At 38.9% G+C, this 24,124-nt stretch overlaps 3 protein-coding genes across 8 annotated transcripts; 1 reads left to right on the top strand and 2 right to left on the bottom strand.

The window, feature by feature from the left end:
- The first annotated feature begins 604 nt into the window (after positions 1-604).
- On the top strand, positions 605-15,936 carry LOC135945452 (uncharacterized). Of its 4 annotated transcripts, XM_065493158.1 has the most exons (5): positions 605-682; positions 2,186-2,296; positions 9,393-9,718; positions 13,396-13,490; positions 14,673-15,936. In XM_065493158.1, exons 2-5 carry the CDS (start codon positions 2,199-2,201, stop codon positions 15,156-15,158), a joined length of 1,005 nt encoding a protein of 334 aa, XP_065349230.1. In that variant the 5' UTR covers positions 605-682; positions 2,186-2,198; the 3' UTR covers positions 15,159-15,936. The 4 variants fall into 4 exon arrangements, with proteins under 4 accessions (XP_065349230.1, XP_065349231.1, XP_065349229.1 ...); XM_065493159.1 differs by lacking the exons at positions 605-682; positions 2,186-2,296 and adding an exon at positions 7,137-7,292; XM_065493157.1 differs by lacking the exons at positions 605-682; positions 2,186-2,296 and adding an exon at positions 7,356-7,498.
- LOC135945454 (uncharacterized) lies at positions 15,608-17,586 on the bottom strand. The gene is made up of 6 exons (XM_065493161.1): positions 17,376-17,586; positions 17,264-17,319; positions 17,114-17,208; positions 16,444-16,660; positions 16,257-16,391; positions 15,608-16,185 (listed from the first exon to the last, which is right to left on the bottom strand). The coding sequence occupies exons 1-6, from the start codon at positions 17,440-17,442 to the stop codon at positions 16,009-16,011; spliced, it is 747 nt and encodes a 248-aa protein (XP_065349233.1). The 5' UTR covers positions 17,443-17,586; the 3' UTR covers positions 15,608-16,008.
- A 106-nt stretch (positions 17,587-17,692) lies between these two features.
- Positions 17,693-24,124, bottom strand: LOC135945451 (chromobox protein homolog 5-like). 3 transcript variants are annotated; one of them, XM_065493155.1, is made up of 6 exons: positions 23,968-24,124; positions 23,487-23,597; positions 22,691-22,824; positions 20,984-21,208; positions 18,671-18,814; positions 17,693-18,615 (listed from the first exon to the last, which is right to left on the bottom strand). In XM_065493155.1, exons 1-6 carry the CDS (start codon positions 24,095-24,097, stop codon positions 18,295-18,297), a joined length of 1,065 nt encoding a protein of 354 aa, XP_065349227.1. In that variant the 5' UTR covers positions 24,098-24,124; the 3' UTR covers positions 17,693-18,294. The 3 variants fall into 3 exon arrangements, with proteins under 3 accessions (XP_065349227.1, XP_065349226.1, XP_065349228.1); XM_065493154.1 differs by having other exon boundaries at positions 17,693-18,618; positions 23,968-24,123; XM_065493156.1 differs by lacking the exon at positions 23,487-23,597 and having other exon boundaries at positions 17,693-18,618; positions 23,968-24,112.

Below are 24,124 nucleotides of genomic sequence, written 5' to 3'. Positions count from 1 at the left end.
CTGGTTTCACTTGGAATTTTACTTTTATTGAAACATATTCGTTGAAATACCTAGAGTTAAAATTTTTAAAGAAATATTCTGCCATTTTAGAAATTAAATTAAAATTAGCTGACATGCAGCTCTATATCATGCATTAATTACCTTCTTGAAATTAGGAAAACTTTTACTGTGGTATATTCATATTTTAAATAACAATAACATATCGAAATTGCTTGAATAAATAACATTTGCCCTCAGAAAAACGTTCCTTTTTAAATACTAAATAAAAATCGGCTATTTTTATGGTTTTTGAAGATATTTCCAAAATCAAACTCGTCAAAATTGCGATATATTTTACTATCCGTAGAAAAATTAAAACAAATATCATATTAAATCATGGTTCAAATTCACAATAGTAAATTTCTTACCATGTTTTCAAATATTTTTAGTTCAATTTGTATAATATGATAATTAGAAATTAGAAATCAAACGCATCGACTGGTGTTGCGCAATTGATGAGTCAAACACTTGAACAGGGGAGGGTTTGTTTAGCGCGCGAAAGCGAAATCTAGAATTAATCATAGGGCGCCTAAATCGCGTGAGTCACGCTGGATCGGCGGGGAGGGACACCATTGGGTGGCGGGGGTGGTTGCAGATGAGACGCAGTGGGCCCCCGACGGCCGCCAAGGAGTCAGCTCAACAGGTAACGCACTGCACTTTCCATTTTGAAATCGATTCGTTCACGCATTAATAGTAACGGGGCAGTTCACAAAGTCGAGTTGGCTAAACTAAATTTTAAAAACTCTTATTTAACGATAGGTTATCGCTCTCTGTAATTTTATCGACTCTATGATACGGTAATCTCAAGGAAGAATTTTTTCGTAATTGCAGTTTTTCGCGGGATACTCAATATTTTATTGATTCGTGTCTGAGTGATCAATATTTTTCTCCATTAATTTTCATTAACGATTCAAATTTTTACAAGCAGAGGAGCATCTCTCAAGCCAGAATGTCGAATGGGCAATTAATCATATTTTCGGGAAAGATGACGAGGGCAGTATAGTTAACAACACGGAGATAATGACGTTCGCTAAAAATACGCGCGTCTCGGCGGCACTTTTCGGGTCTGACAGCGCTCCGTCCGCCGCACACGCAGACTTTGAGGCATTCCAAGAGAGAATACATTTTTCTGAATCAGACCCAGAACTAAATTTAGCCCTCGGGAACACACCGCATGCGAGAGAGCGAGAGAGAGAGAGAGAGAGAGAGAGAGGCGCAAGTGCCGCCTCCTAGGATGACGGTTACACGCAGGATGACGACCGCGGGGTTTAGTTTGTGGGACAACACTGACTTTAATGATCATCTGGACCACTCTCGCTGCTCCTCCTCGCACTCCATTTCGCGTTTTCTTTACGTTGCGAGAGGACTTTGAACTCTGAGACTTTTTGACTGATGTATAATTATGGCGTGTAGTTAAAAAAAATCGTTCGCTCTTAACCACTGAAGTTTCCAATCCCTTTGAAAATCGGCGGGGGAGCAGATTATTAAGATGATTAGTCGGAGATGAATAATTTTTCCTAATAAAAAGAAGAGCCAAAATCTGCGACTTCTTTACGCACACATCAATCTGAATTCCTCTTTCATTTCAGAACATGTTTTAGCGCTTACATATTTTAAACAATAAATTCCTTGAATTCGCGAGGGTTTTTAGTCTTTATTTTTTACGGTCAGAAGGTCTCGAAAACTGAAAATTTTGCTTTCAAAATTAAGGGACACTAACAATTAGCTGACCTTTTGCTTGTTTAATTAAATTAGGTGTAATAATTATGAGATTTCTTAATTTTTAATGAATTGTCTGTTTGCGAATTTCTTTCAATTTTCTGATTTCTTAAATTACTGAATTTCTTAAGTTACTGAACGTCTTATGGAAAAGATTGGTTCTGCTAGCTAACAAAAACCAACAAGAAATTATAAAAAAGCTAAATTAAAAAAATGGATCAAAGTTTAAAAAAAGTTTTCTCTGTCTGAACACAAATTTTCCCGAAATCCTCTTATTTCGTGAATGAAATTCCATATTCATCATTTAGACAAAAAAAAAGCTGACATCTCATTTCATTGTTGTGATTTCGAAAAAAAAAATGTAAAGAAAATGCCTTCCTCTCAAAACGAATCCTGACGAAATTTTTCGACAATTATTTGTTTCCAGAAAAAAAGCTGAAATGGCGTACTCACTTGGACAGCCCCGATTCACACCGTTCAAGGTGTCCCAGGAGACCCTGGCCAACCACACCAAAGTCTTGTCCAATGGAGCTGTCGGGTGAGTTTTGAAATTCTTTAATTCCGACGCGATCAAAATAATGCTGTCGCCCAGTGTAGGAGCGTCAGCCGCGTTTTTATTTCCATCCGGCTGTTCACAATTCTGGCCTTCTGATTCAATTCACTCTCATTTATTTCGGGCCTCGAATGGGCGTTCGCGGAACAAGCGACAGCGGCAGCAAAAATTGGTCGCGCTCTTTTTCCCAGAAGAAAGAAAGGGCTTATTTTTAAAACTCAAAACGTGTCTGGCATTGATGAATCGTGGTTCGTCGAGTGAATTTTAATTAACTAATCATACATTCTTATTTTCGCCGAGTTGAATTTTTATCTCAAGATCAAATTAAAACATTTTTCTAGATCAAAAGCTTGTGGGTTGATCCTGCCGTATAAAAGGGCGGAGATTAAATAATTTGACGACCACAAAATAATGTCTCATTTAAAAGATTCGAATTTGATTTAATGCAGTTTCAGCAGGGTAACATTGCTCCATAATTTTCCACATCCATAAAGAAACTACAAAATAACAAAAATTATCATTTTGAAACGGAGGAAAAAATCAGTCTGTACTTTCAGTACTCTGAGAAAAACACTCACTCTAAATTTCAATTTTCATTTCATATTTTTTTTGTTTTACTGTTTATTTTTAAAGTGGCTATTTTGAGCCTAAATATCTGTTTCAAATTTTTACCGTGGTTTTTTCATCATAGTTTAAATGCCAGGAACGAAAAAAAATAATACTTCACGACGTGCAATTTCATAAAAAAAATTCTGGTCGATAGAGTATTTTTAATAATTTTGTTGAATGGAAAGAATTGTGAAATCGCTTGCCAATTTAATTTTGGGTATTAGTCGTTCTGTTATGGTTTTGGTGAAAGTATTTTTTCTTCAATCAACTTTTGCCACCATTTCATATTTTGGAATTTAAAAGTTCGTGTTTTGCGGATAACGCAGCAGCTAGCTGTTAATTGCTTAAAATATGAACATTTTGTAAAACATTAAATATGAAAGACTGTAGACACTGTGTACATGAGGCAAGCGAGAGAGTTGTAGAAATAATTAGCCACTGGTTTGTTTGCTGAATTGAGAAACGCGATGTGTCAGCGGCGACAAAAGACAAAGGTTGGCGGAAAGAGCTGTTCTCGGAGGCCAAGTGGCGTTTGGAGCGCTCGGCAAAGAAGTGAGTCACAAGTGCAGCCGTGCCTGCCAAAATTGTGGGCGCAAAAATGTGAGCAAAGGCCAAATATTTATCATTCGCGGGCCCCGAAATAGAGTCAAAATTTATTATTCGGCCCAAGAGTGAGCAGCGGCTCGAGCCGTTTTTCGCTCTCTTTTCTGCGCACACCCGGCCATTCTTCAATCCACGTCAACTGGACCGGCCGTGCATGTTCGCGGGTTAATTACGGCCGCGCTCTCTGATGCAACGTAAAAACTCTCGTACAGACATATAGAAGTATAACGCCCTCAGGAATTTGTCAGAATGTTTGCAAAATACACACACGTCTCAATTCAAAAGTTGCACACATGTTTAAAAGACGCATTTCGGCTTGATTGAAGAGGTGAAAAATGCGAGAAAGTAATCCTCGCGCGTGAAGTAGGAGATATTTTCGGACAGTGATAAACGATGAACTCAAATCCTTTTGCAAATGAAACTCGCACTGTGAGACAGTGTTTGCAAGCAGCGCGAGGAGGAGGAACGTTTCAATGATAAATTTGCAGAGGTGTCTACTGTCTCATCTTCTGTACAAATTCATTTGAGATTTTGTTGCACGAAGTCAGAGACAAGCTTTGTTACATCAATAAACAAACAACAACAACTACGAAATTACAAATGAATGCCTCTCGCGAGAGAGAAATTTTGCATTGATCCGAGACTAGTACAAAATCCATAAATTGCTGAGATTTGTGGGTCATTATTTAATAAAACCAAAAGTTACACATCTCTTGCAAAAATACAGCGTGGGGTTTATGAATATAATTAAATGAAAAAAGTGAAACAAGAAATTCCCACAGTCTTGAAACTACAACTATAAAAAATATGCTTGAGGTAAGTGATGACCAAAATATTGAATTAGGTAACAAGAAACATTTATTTTATAAATTCGCTTTATGCAATTCACTAATTTCCAGGTTTCCTAACACTCACAATATAGTAAAAATTCCTGACCAGAATAATGCTTTTTCTTGTTTTGTAACTCTTCAAGAAAATGTAAGCATACAGTTTTGCCAGCTCATACATAATGAAAATATTTCATAATCCAATTAACGCACTTTTTTAATAAATTTTCAGTGCTACAGTAAAGGTTGAGCATGAAGAAGGATGCCAAGAAACTGTATCATAGTCGGCAACTTTTTGGCGAGTTGCCCTTAAATGCACAGAGTATAACTAACTCCAGATATTTTCGATCTTTTTAATTTTGAATAGTAAAGATCGATTTTTTCGGTTTCATTTTTTTATGTTAAAACAATGGATTAAAACGGAAACCATTCCAATCATCTGCAAACTTCTATTCGTTAGATTAGTTTGCATGCGAAAATATCTCGAGACGGATTAAAAATAAACCTAAAACTTGACTGAAAATATTTAATTTTTCGTATGCAGGAAGCGACTTGCAGCTCACACCTCTCCAGACGAATTTTTACTCTAGCTTTTTTAATTTACTATAGTTTTAAACAATTTCAAATTGAGACACTTTCTGAAATAGAGTTTTACATGAGTGGTTTGAACTGTTTAAAATTGCATGAATTTGGCTCCTTTTTGTTGATTTATAACGAATAAAATCCTGGGAAAAAATAAAATGAATCAACGAAATCTTAAAGCTAATAAAAAATGCTAATCTTACATTTTAATTAAAGCAGTCTAAAAATATAAAGTGAAGAAAAATGAAAATGAAGGTCTTTCTTCTTTTCGCCACTTTTGCCAGAGACGAAAGGAAGTGGCGTTGATTGAATTCCGAAGAGTGAGAGTTTTCAGACTCGTCACCTCGACTCTCGTCACACCTGCTGATTTTCGCAGTTTACTAAAATCTGCGCCAGAGTTGATTGAGAGGCTCGAGAGTGGAACAAAGAAAGAAAGAAAGAACCCCCGAAAATAGACGAGCCGCGTGTTTCTCAAGCGGCGGAAAAATAAATTTTGAAACTATTGTCGGCGGCTGGCGGCGTGGAAAGAAAGAAAGAAGCATCTAGAGCTGCGTCTGTCGCTGACTACGGTGGTTTTAGGCCGCTGACTCAGCACACTTTTCAAGCCTTTGCTTTCGCACACACGCTGGCCAATGGGATCAACTCGCGTTTACAAATACAATTATTATTCACTCTTAAATTTAACCACCGCTTGCAACATGCACGCGGTCGTTGCCGCTTTGATTTAGAGGGTGCGCCGCCACGATTTTTATTCACGCACTCTGCCCCGGTAAAATATTGTTCGGCCGTGTGAAATGTGGCTGGAAATATTTCTCGGTCCGGCGTGTGTGTGTTTAAATTTGGCCGATTCGGGCCCAAAATTATCCGCGTGATTAAAGCGGCAAAGTTGATTAAGCCGGACGTGACCGGGCATGCGGCCAAAATTCGCCGGCTTGACGAATCGCCGGCGAACAAACTGAACGATCAATCTCGACGCGATTTGTTTGCGTTTCGCCACCGCGACGCAACACGAAGATCGTTAATGAAAACATCTATATAAAATCCCACACGATTGGTGTTGCAAAGAAACGTGTCCCAAAAGGACGGCCCTTTGACGAAGGCCTGAAATGTGTCAAACTCCTCGCTACAACAGGGACCGCTCATGCGCAGAGTGATTGATTGGGCTGCTTCACGTGCTAAATTCTTTGCGCAGAGACCTAGTAGTAATTACGTGTTAGATAGTTCGAAAAGAGACAACAAAGAGTGAATGAAACAGGTCAGGGGGTTTAATTAGTTTAAGTTCTAAAAAGAAAGGTAAATATAAAATCCCATTTTTAATTGGGTTTAAAATTTATAGCAACAGAATACAATACTTTAATTCGTCTAGCTGTAAATTGTTTTATTTTTAGTTGGTAAAAATTAAATTTTAAATTCTTCTCAAAAAATTATAAACAAAAAAAAAATAATAATAATTCCTCACATTTTTTAGCGCTCGCGCTTGTATTTTTTTTTATATGAGTGGAATCCGCATTTTACGCCAAAGTACGAATGAATCAAATACACGCTGAAAGAATTTTAACCATGCGCGTTGTTGTACACTTACAGCTAGAGAAATTGAAAATGCAGAATTTGCTTCTAATAAAAAACAGTAATTTCTTTAACTGTTGTCTGAATGTCCATCTCCCATCTTTACCCTTTCTTTTTATTTTTATATATCTCCACTAATAAAAGATATTATTTCTGTCCCCATTTAATCTGAGTATTTCATGTAGGCTTTCTTTAATTAGATTTAAGTGTTTCCTCTGCTGCAATGAAAACATATCTTCGTGAAATGGACAGTAAATTTTTAAGTAGCCATATTTTAACGGAGTAATTACAGTAAATCCTCTCGAATAAGTTAACTGGCGTTTTCACCCACGCCTAGATTTCTGGAAAAATCTGAAAACAAATAGTTATAATTTGGGCTATAATATCATAAAATATTTTTTGTTACAATCATGCTTAAAGCTTTCAGGAACGCAAATATTAAAAAAGTTCTTTAATTCAAATAATTTCGTGTTTTTCCCTACTTTGAAATTTTTCCACGAACAACACGAATTTTGAGCCGCGTGGTTGCATATTGTATTAGTCAGGCGCCGAGGGTGAGTGGATGCCATCAAAATAGTGAGCAACGCATCATTTGTGTCTCATCTTCTTGGGCTTGGTGGCTGGCGGCGGGGAAGGGGTGCGGTGCGGCGCGGCGGCCGCGAGATGAGAGGAGCTGGCTCGCAGATCGAGAAGCCGCTGCCACTCCATAATTCTCTCCAAGTAGTTCAAGTTTGCACCTCGTCAGTGTGTTTTCGCACCTGCCTTGGATAAATATTTGAAGATCCCTCTCTCGCGTGAGTTTCTCTGCCTGCAATATAGCCAGCTCCGAGATCGCGCGCGTAAACATTCACGGTATTACCTCGGCACACTATATGCGCTGGAAAACAAACAAAATTTCCTTTTCTCATTCGATCGGGCGGGCGGGCGGGCCTGCTCTTTCTCAATCGCATTCTCGCTCCTCATTCGCCCTCGTTTTGGATTATATAGGCCAAATTGTGCTGTTAAGTGGAATTTTGTTTTATTACGGCCGCTATGCTGTTTGTTTAGTTTTCCGTTCCGCCATGGTTTGTTTACGTCCCGCGCATTTTCAATATGCCGCTAGAGCTGCGCAAGGATCAAAATTAGTTTCCAGTTAAAATTATGCGCATACTAAATTCATTCGTACATCATTATGTAAATATTTAGACTGTTGGAGGAATTGAATTAGACCAAAAAGCCTTCTAAAATTAATCATTTTTAATTTGTGATGTGATAAATTTTTTTAGAAGGGTTAAAAAATATAAAACAAACTTCATCACAGGAATTAATTTCACTTTAAATTCTAGTTTCTTTTACGTGAATTCCATACAGTAATTTTAGCTTCGATATTATGCAATCAGAGCGTCAAGAGGATGTGCAAGGAGCTTATATAAAATCCAGAAGGCGAACATGTTTGTTTATATTAGAGAGCATATTGGTGTGTGTTCTTCTATGCAAATAGCTCATGCATCACACATTCAGAAATATATCTTGACTGATCAGACGATCAGAGCATAGTTAAGCCTTTAAACAGAAAAAATTAGCAAAAGCAGTCGCAATAATGGAATTAACAGTTTCAGTTTTTAGAGCGACTCGCTCTCAAGGTGTTGTCTACATGAGCGTTTAAGTGAGCTTGAAAATATTATCATGAATGAGAATAAGAAAATCTAACAGGAAAAATATCTTTTTTGTAAATAGTTCAAAGTTTGAAACTGGGGGCTTCTCCCACAGAGACTCGTGAACTTTTGTAATTCGTGCGATGTTCTTGGGACACGATTTTTTTAGAGTTTCTCAATATTAGGGGGTCGTCCACCTCAGCAGAGGCCACCTAGTGAAACAAATTATACAAAAATTGACGGTGAAAATGAGTCGAAAATTTTAATGACGGGGTCATGGCTGGGTGAGCCAAGCCCCGGTAAATTATTTTGCACCAGTCCTGGCCTGATCCTACCCCTGAGCTACTTGCTGTTCGGCATGTCAATTCAATAAATCTCCTTGATAATGGAGATAAATTCGTTTTGTAAAATCATGGGCTTCACGATACCTTCTTTGAGTAAATATGAAGTATTTGAGCTGTTTTCGCTGAACAGCCATAGTGAATTCTTGCTTTCAAATTTAATTATCTAATCGGCCAAAAATAAACACATGTCCATAAATGTGTTAATTGTGGAAAAACGACATTTCTGTTTTCTACAAGAAACTGAAAACCTAAATTTTACCAAAAGTAATATTTTCTTTTAACTAGACGGGCACGATGTTTCAAATGTATAGATTGATTTTAGAAATCATTCGTGCCCTGGAGAAATAAACATTTTTTTATTAAGATACCACAAATATTTATTAAAATTATCATGAAAAAGCGCACAAAAATATTGAAAATAGGATTAATTCCAGGCAACTCTTAATCTGCTGACATTTGATTTATATTTGCGGTCTGCAGGACATATGAATTTTGTAACCAAGATTTCCTAAAACCTCATTTTTCCGGAAGTCCTTTAAGTTTTTTTTAAAACAATTTTCATTTCTTAGACCCGGATATTTATGGCAAATACCTTAAATAATCATGTACCTTAATGATCTAAAAATCAAATTTAAACTACGACTTGATATTCCTAAAAGTAATCATTTGTTGGGGAGTAAAGTAAAAAGACATTATCTGTCTGATTTTTCACATTCAAGTTAATTTTTCAGTGAAAAATCATTTTTCCAGTCAAGATTAGACCGAAATTAGGTGGTTCATAGTGAAAATAAAACGGCTGTTAATTTCTTGCACGTAGAATTGGCCCGAGGACATTGAATAATTAACAATTATTATTTGATAATTTTCGTGCCCGATCTAATAATTTCGGAATTGCGTTTTTCTGTCGTGTTCCCAGAGTGAACTTCCACGAACTGGCCGCCCCCAACCTGGCGAACTCGGCCGTGCTGCGCATGCTGGAGGAGGAGGAGAGGGCCGGAGGTGAGGCTTCCCCGCCGAGCAGGCGGCGCGCCCTCAAGGGCGTCGTCTGGCCCCCGACGCCCCCCACTTCGCCGCGCACGGGTCGGCGGCTGATAGGGAGCCGGCCGGACACCCCCACCGATTGGCCGCCGAGACAAACGCGTCTCGTTGAGCCACCCGACGTGCCGGTGCCCGCGCGCTTGGCCGCCGACGCAGTCCTTTCGAACTCGAACTCGACCCCCTTCAGACCTGAGAGCCCCGCAGGTGCTGTCGGTGTTGGTGTGCCACCCCTGTATTGTTTTTGTCTCTTCCCTGTCCGTCCTCGTTTGATTGTGCGAAAACGAGACAAATGCCTACACGTAAAATCGAAATCAAGTTCAATTCGACACAGAATCTGCATGAACAGGGTTGCGCTTTCTATCCACTCCCAGTTTTCCCCTAAATAGGATGACTGGAAAAAAATACCGGGACAGATAATTTTTGAGTTGCTATTTGCCACTGCCACTACTCCTTTCGTCAAAAGTGTTCTGCTATAAATTTTGTGTCCTAATCATCGTTCCCCTCCGAGCTGATTAGATAAAATCCCGGAAGCAATTTGTTGATAGAAGGTGGCGAATATTTTAAATTTTTCTCCTGTGCGGCTTTTGTTTCAATTAAGATACCTGTTTGAAATTCTTCATTCAGTCCTCTCTCCTTCTTAAAGAAATAGAAAAATTATTATAAGGAGTATCCACAATCCTATTTTAGATAGTAAAAAACCTTTTAGCTTAATTTTTTTAAACATAAATCATTATAATTGTTTTTAAGGAGGATTCAAAAATCAAGCCAATTTTTTTTGGAGCATATAATGCCTTCTGCACTGCCAGAAAGAGCACACAGACCGACATGACTAAGTATTGGTCTGACAAAAAACGCTGTTTCTCCTTGTTCAGAATGATGATTTGCAGAATTGGAAGAACGGGATACTTTATAGGAGTAACATTTACGCAGAGCTTGTTTCCAGCTCCCTGTCAAGATTTATTTGGACCATTCCAAAAGCATGTGTATCCGTAATAAATATCTCTGTGAGCGCATTTAGAATGAGATATACACAAAAGACATAATTACGGGCATTACTCAAGTCGCACTTAATTATTTCGCTCCGCGCTGCCATAAAAGCAGCTCGGCTGGAGGGATTCCAGTGCATTAAAGTGCACGCCGTGTTTTGTTATTTGCTGTGTGTGTGCGCATTTTGCGTTTTGCTTGCTCCATCTAGCTCGCATTAAGCCCCTTGATGATGCGTACGCGCGGTAATCTCGCAGCGGAGCAACGCATCGTTAGCTAGGTGCTGCACAAGTAATTCGAGTATTTAATCTCTGCCCGTGAGATACGAGCTATTTCAGGCTAATCCACCTGCTGATGTAAAAGCATCTCGCGGCCGTCGCTCCGGGTTAATCGCGCGTCTGCGTGTATATGTATATATATTTTGTTTTGAGAAGATGCAGTAAATGTCCCGAAGGAGTGCATGGATGTGTGCGTCACGGTTGATTTTTTTGTAATTAATGTGTGAAACACACAAAAACACACACTGCCTGAAATACACGAGAGTATCATTTTTATCTCTTCTGCCGTGCGTGGGAGCACTTAAACAGGTCATCAAGCTGCTGCGAGTGTAATTTTTTGAGTGCTTGGCTGTCCAGAATTGATAGTCAGCGCCGGGCTCTGCCCATCGAGATAAATTAAAAAGCCTGTCCGTCCGGACGGCGTTTTCTCGAAAAACGATGAATTAAAGCAGGGAAAGGGCTGAGTCAGTGGCGGAGAGAAAATTAAGCGCCTGAAACTAGGCCACCTGGTGGTTATTCCTGGCCCATAAAGCGGCCCATAATAATGAATTTGTCACCGGCTGGAGGAGAAGCGCGAAGGGGACGCGAGATGGGCGCATGACTCTCTCTCGCGCCCAACATAATTCAAAGCAGCGCATCCCTTCCGTCGCGTCAGCCTCATCTTCGCAGTGAGCGAGATACTTTCCTCGATTCGGACACAACACAAGACGCGAACGCTTGCTTATCTTTTGGATCGTTTGCAAGGTTAGAAAAAATATTTTTCCACAGTATCGTTAACCCACCAAAAATCAATTTATAATCTAACTGGGATTTCTGAGTTTAAAATAATTTCAAAAAAAGATCTCAACTTTAAAACGCCTTATCAAGTGTATGGCCTGATTTTTTTACAGTAAAAAATACATAAATAAATAAATTTATTGTTTTCAAATAGCGTTAATGAGAAAAGAGTATAAGGATAATATTCTTGAGCTTAAAGTCTTGTAGTGTGTATCCTTGTACCCAAAATGCGATCTTAAATAGAGATAATATCACCACAAAATAGGTGAAAAAAATAAATAAACTAGTTTAATCCTCTATTATAAAGATCTTGACGACGCAAAACATAATTATTTCATTCGATTATTTTTTAGAAAATGAATCACAACTGGAAAATTTTAAGGGCTTGAAGTCCATAACTTTCCCCACAGCTCAATTATGCAATGGAATAGGTCGGTTTTTCAACCTTTTTCAGAACCATGACGATGTCTTGTCGCTCTGTGCCCTCATGGCAGTGCAAAAAGCAGTGTCTACTTCTATTTTAATTATATTATAAGGTAACCTTATTTTAGCATATATAGCTTAGCGCATAAAATTTATCTGTCAAACTTTGCAAATCATTTTTTTTCTATAACAGACCGAAAATTTTGAAGGGGAAAAACACAATAATTCCAAGAGAAAATTTTGATTTGTGATTGCATTGAAAGTTAGGATCGGCTTATAAAGAATTTTAACATCAAATTTCGAAACCAACTGGTTTAAAAGAGCAACTTTTAAATTAAATCTCCTGAAAAATATAACATCTGCGGACATATCTTAAGTGCACCAGCAATGCAAATCATTTTGCTCGTTTTTATTTTAAAAGAAAATATGTTTTGAACTTGTAACTTTAAAAAAATTTAGTAAATCATGTATAGTTGTTTGTTCTCATATTTTTCAAAATTCAATCATTTTATTGCATAGAAAATTAAAATAAAACTGTTCTTCATATTGTATTCCCTTAGTTCAAAGCTGCTTCAAAAGTGACAAACCTTGGAATACTTTTCATTTTTCTCAAGCTTTGCTAAAATATCCCGGCCAGATACATTTTTGCCTTTTCGTTTTCATCCTGTTTTGATTCCTCAGAGAGATCAGTCATAGGGTGTTTATCTTTAGATCTTCAGAAGTAACGATTCATTCAAGCCATTCAGATCAGTTGCTTCTTGCTTGATGCCAGTCTGCGGCCTTCGACCGTCTAGCTCTATTTCTGAATACAAACACAATGAAAATCGACGAGCTGCTCAGCGCTGCCGTGCACTTGGTGCGAAAGGAATGCGTTTCCGCGTGCGCCAGCCAGAAACCCAATCCTTTGGGGCAGGCGCGTGCCAAAAAATAGACCAAAATCTGGCCAATTTAAAAACACATTTTAAGCGAGAAGGGGATCTGTTTTCATTCATTGCACGGTCAGAATGTAAGCGAAACTTTTCATCTCATCTGTCAAGTGTTTTAATTTTAAACACCTGCCGCGAGTGTTCTGGAAATTGAATGACAAAAAACGTTCTACCTATTTTATAAAAGGTTTCAACGGATTCCTTGAAAATGACTACGTGCCGATTTCGCGGAAAAAATCGTCTCGGTCTCCTCTTCGTCTCCAACAATTAGCTGTGACTCAGCCAGCTGTTGCACACGTACAAAAATAGCTCTTTATTTTTTTCTGCCACCCCGCCGCTTCTAAGCCGGCTGCCAAAGCAAATAATTTTCAATTTTGATGCAGCTTACTTAGGCAGCCCTGACCGTCGACCACACCACTCCACACACTATCATGACGCCTGCCGGGCGGTTGACCACCCTTGCTCATAACCACTCTTTTATTTGCACTTTCAGGAGGCATCAAGAGGGTGACTTGGCCGCCCCCGCCATCAGACGCAACCGTAGTCGCTGCGCAAATCGAGCAGCCACGTGATATCCCGAACCTTCAGGTGCGTTATCAAGGTTTTTCACATTGATATGAGTGTTCGTGCGTCAGTTCTGGTAACTTTCCTAAAGCATAAATTTTATTTGCATCACTTTGAATAAAGAACTTGAAAAAATTTTAATAGAAGATTCGATATAAATATTTATTCAAATTGTTCATTATTAATTTTAGTTTAATTTTTTAATAAAGAGGTCTTAGTAATAATCCAGAAGAATGACTTTGAAAATATTACTGTCTTAAAAAGGTTGGGTAATGAATTTCAAGTAAGTTGTGTAAGAATTAACTTCAAGAAAATATTTTATTCCTAGTCGTCATTTTTTCGCAGTTGTAGACAGCCATCATATTATTTCCCATTTCTCGTTGAAGGCCTTATATCTGATAAAAAAAATATCAAACGTCACGCATGAACAACAGAAAACTTTTTAAAATTTTATCAGTAGAAACTACGAAACGAATGACCTGTTATGATGGGGAAAAAACTTAAACGTGGCCAATGATATTTGTCATTTACATTAAAGAAAACGAAAGAGGATAGAGATTTGCATTGGAATATAATTGGAAAGAGACTCAATTGTAGACTGACCGATGTATGCAACCTGCTTGACAGAAACGTCAAGCAAATTGCCTATCTCAGCTAATCTGCAGGCGATTTTTTTCATTGACACAAATCAAATATTTTAAAACAAATCTATTTTTTTTCTAAAATTTAAGTATAAAAAACATCCCGATCTTTGTTATTTATTGATAGTCAAAGGAGTATTAGAAAACGAAGGAAAAAGGAAATTTGCTAGGCGTATTGAATAGTTATCAGAGGAAAATATAAAAATTAAATTGGGAAATGTAGTTGAAACAGCGGCTCCCCGCACATTTGGGAACTGCGGGAAATCCCTTCAGGATTTTTATAAGTAATAAAAACTGCATTTATCGAGTTAGCATGAATATTTTTGCCATCTGATAACATCATCATTGAACGGATTTTCATTTTTAGCTACGACACCTAATTTTCCTTTTAGTTTTTAAAATGTTAAATTTTGATCTACTTTTTCGTAATATTTGTTGTTTCTCCAAAATAAATATTCACAAATTTGTACTTTCAGAATAAAAATTTCAGTCCTGGTATTAATTGTTGATATTAAAAAATTGAAATCAAGGCAGTTGATTAATAATCCAAGCTTCTTGCGCGCAGGGAGACCTAGTGGCGCAGCCGCCGGCCACTCTTCTCTACTCTCCGCCGCCGCAGCAGGGGGCAGCCGCTCCAAGCTACCCGGCCGCCGCCGCCCCCGGAGGCATGGAGGCGCCCGCAAGCAACAGCACGTGCGTGTTCACGATCCCATCGTCGGTGGCGGCGCCATCGCCGCCGCCGCCGGCCTCGATCACGCTGCGTGCGGCGGCGCCCGTGACGCAGGCGCCGCCACCGGTGGTGCGCTCGCAGCCGGCTGTGCCGGAGGCGGCGTTCGGTCGGCGTGGCGACGCCAAGTGGCCGCCGCAGACGGTGCGCGTGCAGCGGCAGGCCGAGGAGCAGCAGCGGGCCGAGATCGCCAAGGGGCCCGCCTTCCGCCCCCGCCGCCCCCAGAAGGACTACTCGTCCTTCTTCGAGCAGAACAAGCTGCTGCCCACCTACTCGCACTACAGGGCACCCCCTGGCACCCAGCACTACCCCGTCGGCCAGTGAGATCCGCGCGCACGCACTCGATTTTCTTTTTTAATTCTAATTAATTTATTTTTTGGTTGGCGGTAGCAGGAACAGATTGTGATTTTTCAGCGCGTATGCGAAAATTGCCAAATCCGGTTTATGATACATGTCATTGATTGCGCGAGGCCCGAATTTTTTTCAAATTTGTTATAATTCTATTTAATCGCGTGTAAATGTAAAATAATAATACTTTTCGTATATTTATATACCTACTGTGTTAAACCAACAAACATCATCAAAGTTGGCTGTACCCCCGTATCGTATTTAATCTGAACTTGTTGTGTTGAACGTAATGATTAATAATTTGTTATTATACAGTAGCTTTGGTAACATTATTTTAATATTTATTTATTCACTCTCCTAACGTTTTGTTGAATTCTATCGACTGGTCAATGATTTTTATTCAATTTTTTGCAGCCACGCAATCCTTTGACGGTGAACCTTGATCAAATTTCATGATCAGTGATTTTATTCAACACATGATGGTTGCACATTATCAAATCGCGATTCGCACAATCCGAACTGTATTCAGGCTCTGAAAATTTCCGCCACGGACCTGACCTGGAGGTCGAGACAGCGTTTTTAAGACTAACCCTTCCAGATATTTGAGCTCCCTGCCGTCGAAACCGGTCTGCCAGCTGCGGTCCGTAGGCGGAAATTCAACGAAAATATGTGAAATGCCGCGCTGTAACTATGTGAACAGTAACGAAAACGCTTGCTTGAGATAATAATAAAGCTGCTTTCTCATTTAAAAAAATTCTTGTTTTGGGTTTTATTTCACAAACATATCCTCAAAACAAACCAAAGTTGGAATATATTCCCTCTTGGATTAGGGGATCGCGCTCGGGACGGCTCCTAAAATGAAGTTTCGCCAATATTGGATGTTGTTAAATGCCACGGTGCCGTTGTAGTCAGTGCCGTCACAAGAAATCCAGTCGAGTAGGGACGTCACCATGCCGTTGACGGCAAGTACCGGGAAATGGACTTCCGTGTCACTCTTATAGTACTGTAAATCAGAGCAATTTCAGATTTTCCCTAAAACGCGAGAGGACGTCCAATATTTTCGCAGAAACTCACGTCGCAAGGCGATGGGTCGATTTCCAAGCAGCTATTGTAGCTGGCGTTGTACGCTCCCGGACTCGTGTTGCTGTCCAAGTACGCTTGGTCACAGTTCACGTCCGCCAAGACAGTGGTGCTGTGCCCGTAGAGCGTCTAGAAACCACGACATTGGCAGAAAATAAAGAAAAAGGACACAATCCCCTACTCCGTTGGTGTCGAACCACATCACCGTGCCGGTCAAGTTCGCCGTAAAGGTGGGGTACAGAGAGGGCGTGAGGGGCATCACCTTCCTTACATGCCTCCTGCACGTCTTAAAAATGATGATGAAATCATCTGGGTCTTTGAAAGAATCAACAGGAGAAACGATATCATCTGTGACGTACTGATCAAAGGTAAGTGTTATATCCTCGAAGAGAACGTCTCTGTTAAAAATTTAAGTTCATGCAAGTAAGAATTACAAGTTTTATAAATTTTATGAATAACAATTTTTGGTGCTTCAGACCGAACATCTTTCCAGAAAGCAAAGAGTCTGATTGATTTGTAGGAATATAATTTTGCGCCTCAACAAATGCAAAGCGTACAGCAAATTCTGTTTCTATGTTTTTACTGGTTTATAAATCAGAAAACCATGAATGTGAAAAATTATTACATAAATAAGTCCTTAACTGTTTTAATGGAAGGTAAAAGGTCATTATGACTGGAAAAATTTGCATTTTGAAAGTACCAATTATCATATTTTTGTCAGAAATTAATAGTGATTGATTTCTGGATTTTTGGACGGCAATAATTGAAGAATCAATATGCCCCCATTTTATATTCATATCATGTAAATAGTAAATCATCTTAATACCTTGACGTCAGAAAGTTTAACTTACGCTAGAATTTCGCCCATTGAAAGCACATAATGTCTCGCAATGAAAACGCCTGGGACTGTAGCTTCAAGTGAATCAACCGTGGTTTTCACCATAATCTGGAAAAGACAATTTCCGACCTAGCGCGGCACTTTAATTTGAACATTGGCTCACTAAAAATGGATAGGTCGAAACTGATATTTCCGCGATTGGTCCATTTACTCCGCTGGCTGAAAAAAGATTTGGAAATTCGTCCCCTTTGTGCTTGTGAGAAATGATTTATCACCTAAGTCGACCAGACAAATGGGCCCTAGGACAGCAAAGGCGAGGGAGAAGCAACGCGACAAATTCATTTTCTCGCTTCCCAGTGCAGACTAAAAAATGGAACTGAGACACTCACGCGGCGACCTGAACGTAGATAGAGTAGGGACTGTTATCACGAAGGCAATCATACTTTGTAGAAACTTCCAACCTTCCATTTTCCTTCCCTGTCACAATATTTTTTCTGATTTATACAATATTAAGGAAATTTTAAGCAGAAAAACACTGAATATCCTTGATGTTGGCATTTTCTTCCAGAAATCCAAATTAAACAAGTGTTCATACTTTTATTATAATTTTATTTCCCCATTGCTCCATCATGTCACACAATTAATGCTACAAAAATTTCCATATGGTTCATGCATACAGCAAATCATTACATATGTCGTTAAAAATTTAAATGAAGAAAGAATTGCGAACTTGCGAACGTTCAACCCAGGATCTTTTGATCTATTCCTACAATTAAGTTTTCAACGTTATGGACAAAACTTGCGCAGTTTGCTGGCAGGCAAACAGTGATACAGCTAAGAGCGATTGATATTCATTTCTTACCTATATTCGCAATTAAATCAAACTGAATTTTGTTAGTTGAACGAAAGTTGCCAGGTGTGGAACAAATACACGCGTAATGGCTGGGTGAAGTTTTTTACTTTGCATTTTTGAACCACTCCTAATTTTACTGGAGCACTGGCATAGCCATTCATCAAGATGAGTTAATTTTGACACGATTCATAGGTTCTAATTTAATATCTAGAGCGTTACAATTAATCATATTTGAAAATGAAATGCTGGCCATCGCAGGGAGCGATGAATCGGCTGCTAAGCATTGTTTTGTGTGTCCGAGGGCCAAGTATAAAGATTAAAAGTTTTTGTACAACTCACGCCTACTTCTTCTTCTTCGACTTGGGTCCTGGTTTGGAGGGCTTCTCATCGTCCTCGTCAGGCTCCTCCTCGTTGTCAGCGTGGCCCTCCTCCTCTGCATCTTCCTTGCGATTTTCATCTTGTTCTGCATCATCTTCATCGTCTTCAGCAGTCTCCTCCTTCTCCGCTTCGTCCTCTATCGCTTCTTCATGGGTTTCTTCTTCGGACTCGTCTGCTTTGCCGTTCTTCGCATTTTTCTTCTGCTTTTTATTTGGCGTCTTCTTTCCCGGCCCCTTTTTCTTCGGGGTCTTCTTGCTCTTGGGAGCTGCCTTGCTGGGGTTCTTCTTCTAGAATATCAATCCATTTTGTCATCGGCTCGATTTTTAAGTTTTAGCAAACCTTCTCAAGACACTTTTTCATCAGGTCTGGGCAGTCGAGGTTCTCCTCAGGCTCCCAAGTGTTGGAACGGGAGGAGTAATTCTTCCACTTGATGAGGAACTCCCGGTTGCCCTTCGTTCCACGCACATCAATGCACTCCTCGACCTGAAATTTCATGCGCACAATTAATAACAATGAAATCAAATTAAACAAAAGAAAACGTCGCGATCAGAGTACTAAATTTCAGATGGTCGAAGCAATTGACCAGTTGTATAAACCCTTGGTGTTCGAAGCCGCCAACAGATGGCGTAAACATAGACTTTCTTTAAAATTTAGTTTTAAGGCACTTCCGCTGCGATTTCAGACTCGATCTAGTTACTCTGGGTTCTTAACTTAATATGCTTTCTTTTGACGTGCTGAAAACCAAAATCGGTTCAGCCAATCGCCGTTGAATCGTAAAAAACTTTTTGAAATAAAAAGTCTATTCCAACGTTTCTACGGCAAATGACTGGACTAATTTTGGTTTTCAGCACATCAAAAGAATAAATATTAAGTAATGAATGCACAGTAGCTAGATTGAGTCTGAAATTGCAGCGGAAGTGCCTTAAAACTAAATTTTTAAGAAAGTATACGGTTGCGCCATCTGTTGGCAGCTTTGAACATTATGGGTTTAAGCAACTGGTGAATTGAGGCAGCAAATAGCAATTTAAATGAAAAAATATGGACAGCAGAGAAAATTTTGACCACTCCGACCGCAAATTTTAGATTTTCATAGGGGGGGGGGGGATGGAATAAATTCATTTCTTGCGTAAGAAAATGAAGCGATTTGGTAGGTGAAAAAACTGGGTGGTAAGCAAATGCAACCCTGTAAAATATTGATATAATTTTCATTTCCAGCGCACAACATAAGACATACATATTATTATGCGATTTTCTAATGCACAATTTTGTGGCTCTTTTGAAAGGTAGGTGCAATAAGTGGCCAAATGACCAAGACGCTTCTACATGCCAGGCTAATTGGAAAACTTAATAAGTTCCTCGTTCTTCGTTTTCATTGTAATGTATTGGAAATTTGAAAAGATAAGAGACCAAACGTAAAAGTCAAAGTGGAGAAAGATACAGATGATGCTTGAAGGCGACTCAAGATACAATGATTAAGGCTTGCAACCCTCGCATGAATTATTTGTATAACCACATTTTTAAATGAATTTCCCGTAGTATTTAATTTTTTCTCTTATGAAAGAATATTTATTATCATTTTTCAGCATAGTCAAAATTGGGTACGTAAATTTTCACCGTTCTGCAGAGTAGAGCGTTTTAAGCTTGGCCTTAGGAATTCAATGTAAAATACTGGTCAGGCTTCTACATTGAGTACTCGGGGTTTCGGGACTGTGGAGCTCTCCAGTCATAAATTATAGAAAAAGTTTTTGCTGAGTTAATAGCAAGTCTTCTGTTGAGAGGAATCACTATTTTTTCAGGGTAATGTGTACATAGCGATGGAAAAGCCACTCTGAACCAAATTAAGATGTAACAAAATGTGAGAATGAGCAGAAACCTCTAAAGGAAGATTCAGCTATATTTTTCATATCTATTGATTTATAATTATAACAAGTTAGATATATCTGGCTGCACATTAAGGAAGACCGAAACCGACTTTGATTCAAAATCTATGTATTTACAAAGTTGTAAGGTCAACAAATTTAATGGAACTTTTTCTTCAGACTTAAGACTGATTGTGAATCTTGATTGTCAATGCCTTTTAACAGTGCAGAAGGTCTTTTTGACTTTATAAATGAAGTGAATTTTCATTAAATTAAGAATTAAGGCATTCATAAAATAAAGGAATTCACACCTGGCAAACTTTAGGAAAAGAAATTTAAAATTAACAATTTAGAAATGGCACTACCCTGCGCGAACTTAAAAGCAACTATGATGGAAAATTTAGAATCGCCAGTAGGTTGAAACCGCTGGATCATAACGACACGCAAGGTGCCACGGGTATATCATTTTAATATAGAGCAGTAAGTAAGGCTTAACACGTTGTGGGGGTAGATTGAGAAAAAGTGCAACACTGTCTCACCCTCCCACTCCTACAGAGCCTCAATACTTTTATAGCATGCCCTATCTAGCTGGTTTTGGCGGTTTTAATGTTGGAACACTACGGCTACACGCAATTTTTCAGAGCTGTAATTATATATTGAGCAAAATTTAAATCGCCTGCTGTCATCAATACTTGGAATAAAGCGGGAAAATGTAAATTTGGGGACTTTCAAGTATTATCCAAAGCATAAAAGCTCCTCCCACACAGCCAATCAAAATCCAACCGCATCTCACCTCATAGTCATCATCTTCGTCTTCGTTCTCTTCCTCAGCCGCCTTTTTCTGCTCGAATTCCAGGATCAGCTTCTTGGCGCTCATGTCCTCCTCAGGCACCCAGCAGTCGTGCTTGGGTCCATAGTTGAGCCATCGCACCTTGAACTGACGCTTTCCTCGCACAAATTTCTCATCGATGATGCTCTCAACTTCATATTCAGCTTCTTCAGAGTCGCTTTCTTCCCTCTGAAAAAGTTTTCAAATAAAACGGCAATTGCTAACCAAGAAACATGTTGCCATTTTGTTTCAACTAATCTTTTCGCCCAGGGTTGCATTATCCCCCTCCCTGATTGCAGTAATGCAAGTTACAGAGTTACAGACTGATTCAATACTACGTTCCAACCCTAATTATAGCATTCGTATTTAGCTTTTCACTTGTGAGATTGGAGGGAAAGGATGTAATAATGAAAGTGACTTCGTTTACATCCCCTTAAAAAAAGGCTCGGAGATACTTCACTTGCAACCTCCTATGTTACTATGTCAGGGTTTATAGGTGACGATTTTACGATCAGTAGTTTAGTATATCGATACACAGGGATGCCAATTATTCTGACGCCAAGAGGGCTGAGAGCGGGGAGGAAAACAAGGTGAGAATCTCTCGCTTATTCGCCAGCACTATATCCCCTTCTCCCTCTACCCTAGGCAGCCGTCCTATGCGCTTCACAATCTCCCCTTCATTATGGCTAAAAGAAGAGCTCGAAAGTAGAGCTCAGAACTCTTGAGATAGGTGTTAAGGTGCTAGCCAATTGAACTCTCCTAGCCGCCCTTGCCTCGTGTTGATGAGAATCAGGACTGGGAGTCTCTCAGGGGGTTTCCCAAACTTACAGTGCAGTGTTGTTTTGCGGTATTTACCTGTTTTGTGCGGTTTTTTGCACCTCATGGTTATATTATTTAATAAATGCCCTGTATGAAGAGGAAGAGCGTTTTTGGTTTCGGTTGACTCGTGGACTTTTTGAGTTGGTTTTTAAACATTTTAAAAGTCGTTTTTCGTGAGCAACAAAAATGTGGGAGAAACCAGCTGCAAAAACCGCTTAATACCCACGCCCAGCCCTGATGACACTACCATCGAAGTTAAATCAAACTTACATGCTATCGTGAGTTGTGTGCCTAGCCTAGTCTGTATTGAGTATGTTGTTACAATTACTTGTAATTGAGGCAGTGGCAAAATTGGCTAACATGTAAATAATGATGTAGAATAATTCATCTATTTTTGTTCTGAATCTCACAGGGCCAGATTAAAAGTAATTGTAACAAATGTACCACCAAGATTTCATCACTGAATGGTTATACCTGCTTTAATTGAGTGTGTTAAACCACCTTTGTTGAAAGAGGGTTCCCAAAATATTATCTCTAACAACATTTTAACATTTTAGACCTTCTCCATGGTATGATGACAAATTGACTTCTTACAACCTTTACTTGGTAGCAGAAACCACATTCAAATGGAAATTTAGCAAATTACAGAAAATACATTTAATTATTGTTACAACAATATGAACGTAGATTGAAATTTCTTACCCATTAGACACTATAATAGCCCTTGTTTGTTGGATATAACGTAGAATGTGTTTTAATTTTAATGTCCCTCAATCACAAATCACGTCCAAATCCAGTTAATTTATAATTACACACGAGTATTTTAAACACTATTCCCACTGGTTCTCTTACTTCTCTGTGCTTGGTAACCTTCCCCTTGTCCCTGTTGCTGACTCTCTGGCGCTTGCTAGTGGTCGCCTCAGCAACATAGTGCTTTGGAGGTTCGCGCTTCCGCTTGCTACCACCACCTTCAACCGCCTTCATTTCTGTCAAGAGATCAAAAATCAGATTGAATTAAAAAGAAACGATCAAACAAGACAATTATTACTGAGTGAAATCACTTCCATAAAATAATATCATTCATAATGAGGTGCAAACAAAGATGGCGCCGCTTTCAAACCTATAACTAATGCAACAGCTGAAATATGACACATTTTATAGTGGTCATTACTTTGTCAATTGCCGCAGTGTTCTACCTTTTATCTTTTCCAAAGGAAATTAAATTAGAGGAAAAACTACAAATATTTTCAAGTTTGAACATGGCGCCATCTTTTACACGAGTCTTCAAACTCTCTTTGACAGTAAATGGAGAGGAAGTCGCAATGAACTGAAAATACAACTACCAAGTCCTCAGATTAGTATGGAAACAAAAAGGTAAGTTCAGGATAAATATATTTGGAGTTATAGGAGTTATGTACTGTATTCTGTATTGTTAAGATAGTTATGAGTATCATGTAAACATCAAGGCATTCATTAATAATTATGGAACTATCTCTGTCCCCTAATAAAACCAAAACCAGCATTAACCATTTTAATAGAAAATAGCAGAAGGCAGAAGAAAAGATCTTTGGACGGTAAGGTATAAATATATTAGTAGAGGAGAAAGACATTCAGAAAAACTTCTGAGCGACTAATGCTGAAGACGAACCTCCGGATTTTTTAGTACGATCGGCTTTGCCCATGATTCTTTTTAGTATTATATCTTGACCTCTCTTCGCTGATTTGCTTGGCTTCTGTCCCATAAAATGCTCTATCTCATCTGCAAAAACGCGCAGAAACTTTCATATTCATTTCGAGTGTTGGAGCTCCTACAACAACGAACTCTACATACATAACCCATAAATCATTTCAATCCATCGTGAAATTAACTCAACTATGTATGTATACAATTCAAAAAATAAGTACATAAGTAAAAATCCGTGTAAAACCGGTCGACGAATAAACAGAAATATTTTTAAGTTAATCAAAACATAACTACAAGATTGCAAATTTTGTAGCAAAATCATATTAGGTGGCCGCCGGTAAAAATAATTTAAATATTTTGTTTTAGGTTATTAACCAAAATAAATAATATAAATATTATAGCATCGTATTTGCCCCATCAAAATAAATCACAATTCATCGCTTACTGAGATAATGTTTGGAACTGTCGCCCTGTTTGATGGAAATGAACGAACTTGAAGCCCTGATGCCACAAACGAACAACAACAGTAGAGGGACGCAAACAGCAAGCGCAAAGCGAGCGAAAAAGGAGCGCATGACGCACCCCCACGGCGAGCATCTGAA

The sequence above is a fragment of the Cloeon dipterum genome, chromosome X, assembly GCF_949628265.1.
Source record: "Cloeon dipterum chromosome X, ieCloDipt1.1, whole genome shotgun sequence".
NCBI lineage: Eukaryota > Metazoa > Arthropoda > Insecta > Ephemeroptera > Baetidae > Cloeon > Cloeon dipterum.
This window is presented reverse-complemented; position numbering and strand designations above follow the sequence as displayed.

What these genes read in the sequence shown, in the direction of transcription:
- LOC135945452 (XM_065493157.1), top strand. Translation starts at nt 7,371, where the DNA reads ATGCGCTGGAAAACAAACAAAATTTCCTTTTCTCATTCGATCGGGCGG. An exon ending in TATATAGGCCAAATTGTGCT is followed by an intron (nt 7,499 to 9,392) that starts GTTAAGTGGAAT and finishes TCGTGTTCCCAG; the next exon opens with AGTGAACTTCCACGAACTGG. An exon ending in CAGACCTGAGAGCCCCGCAG is followed by an intron (nt 9,719 to 13,395) that starts GTGCTGTCGGTG and finishes TTGCACTTTCAG; the next exon opens with GAGGCATCAAGAGGGTGACT.
- LOC135945454 (XM_065493161.1), bottom strand. Translation starts at nt 17,442, where the DNA reads ATGAATTTGTCGCGTTGCTTCTCCCTCGCCTTTGCTGTCCTAGGGCCC. An exon ending in TTTCGACCTATCCATTTTTA is followed by an intron (nt 17,209 to 17,263) that starts GTGAGCCAATGT and finishes TGTCTTTTCCAG; the next exon opens with ATTATGGTGAAAACCACGGT. An exon ending in TCGACCCATCGCCTTGCGAC is followed by an intron (nt 16,186 to 16,256) that starts GTGAGTTTCTGC and finishes TCTGATTTACAG; the next exon opens with TACTATAAGAGTGACACGGA.
- LOC135945451 (XM_065493154.1), bottom strand. Translation starts at nt 24,097, where the DNA reads ATGCGCTCCTTTTTCGCTCGCTTTGCGCTTGCTGTTTGCGTCCCTCTA. An exon ending in CAGTTCCAAACATTATCTCA is followed by an intron (nt 23,598 to 23,967) that starts GTAAGCGATGAA and finishes GCGTTTTTGCAG; the next exon opens with ATGAGATAGAGCATTTTATG. An exon ending in AGGTTACCAAGCACAGAGAA is followed by an intron (nt 21,209 to 22,690) that starts GTAAGAGAACCA and finishes AAACTTTTTCAG; the next exon opens with AGGGAAGAAAGCGACTCTGA.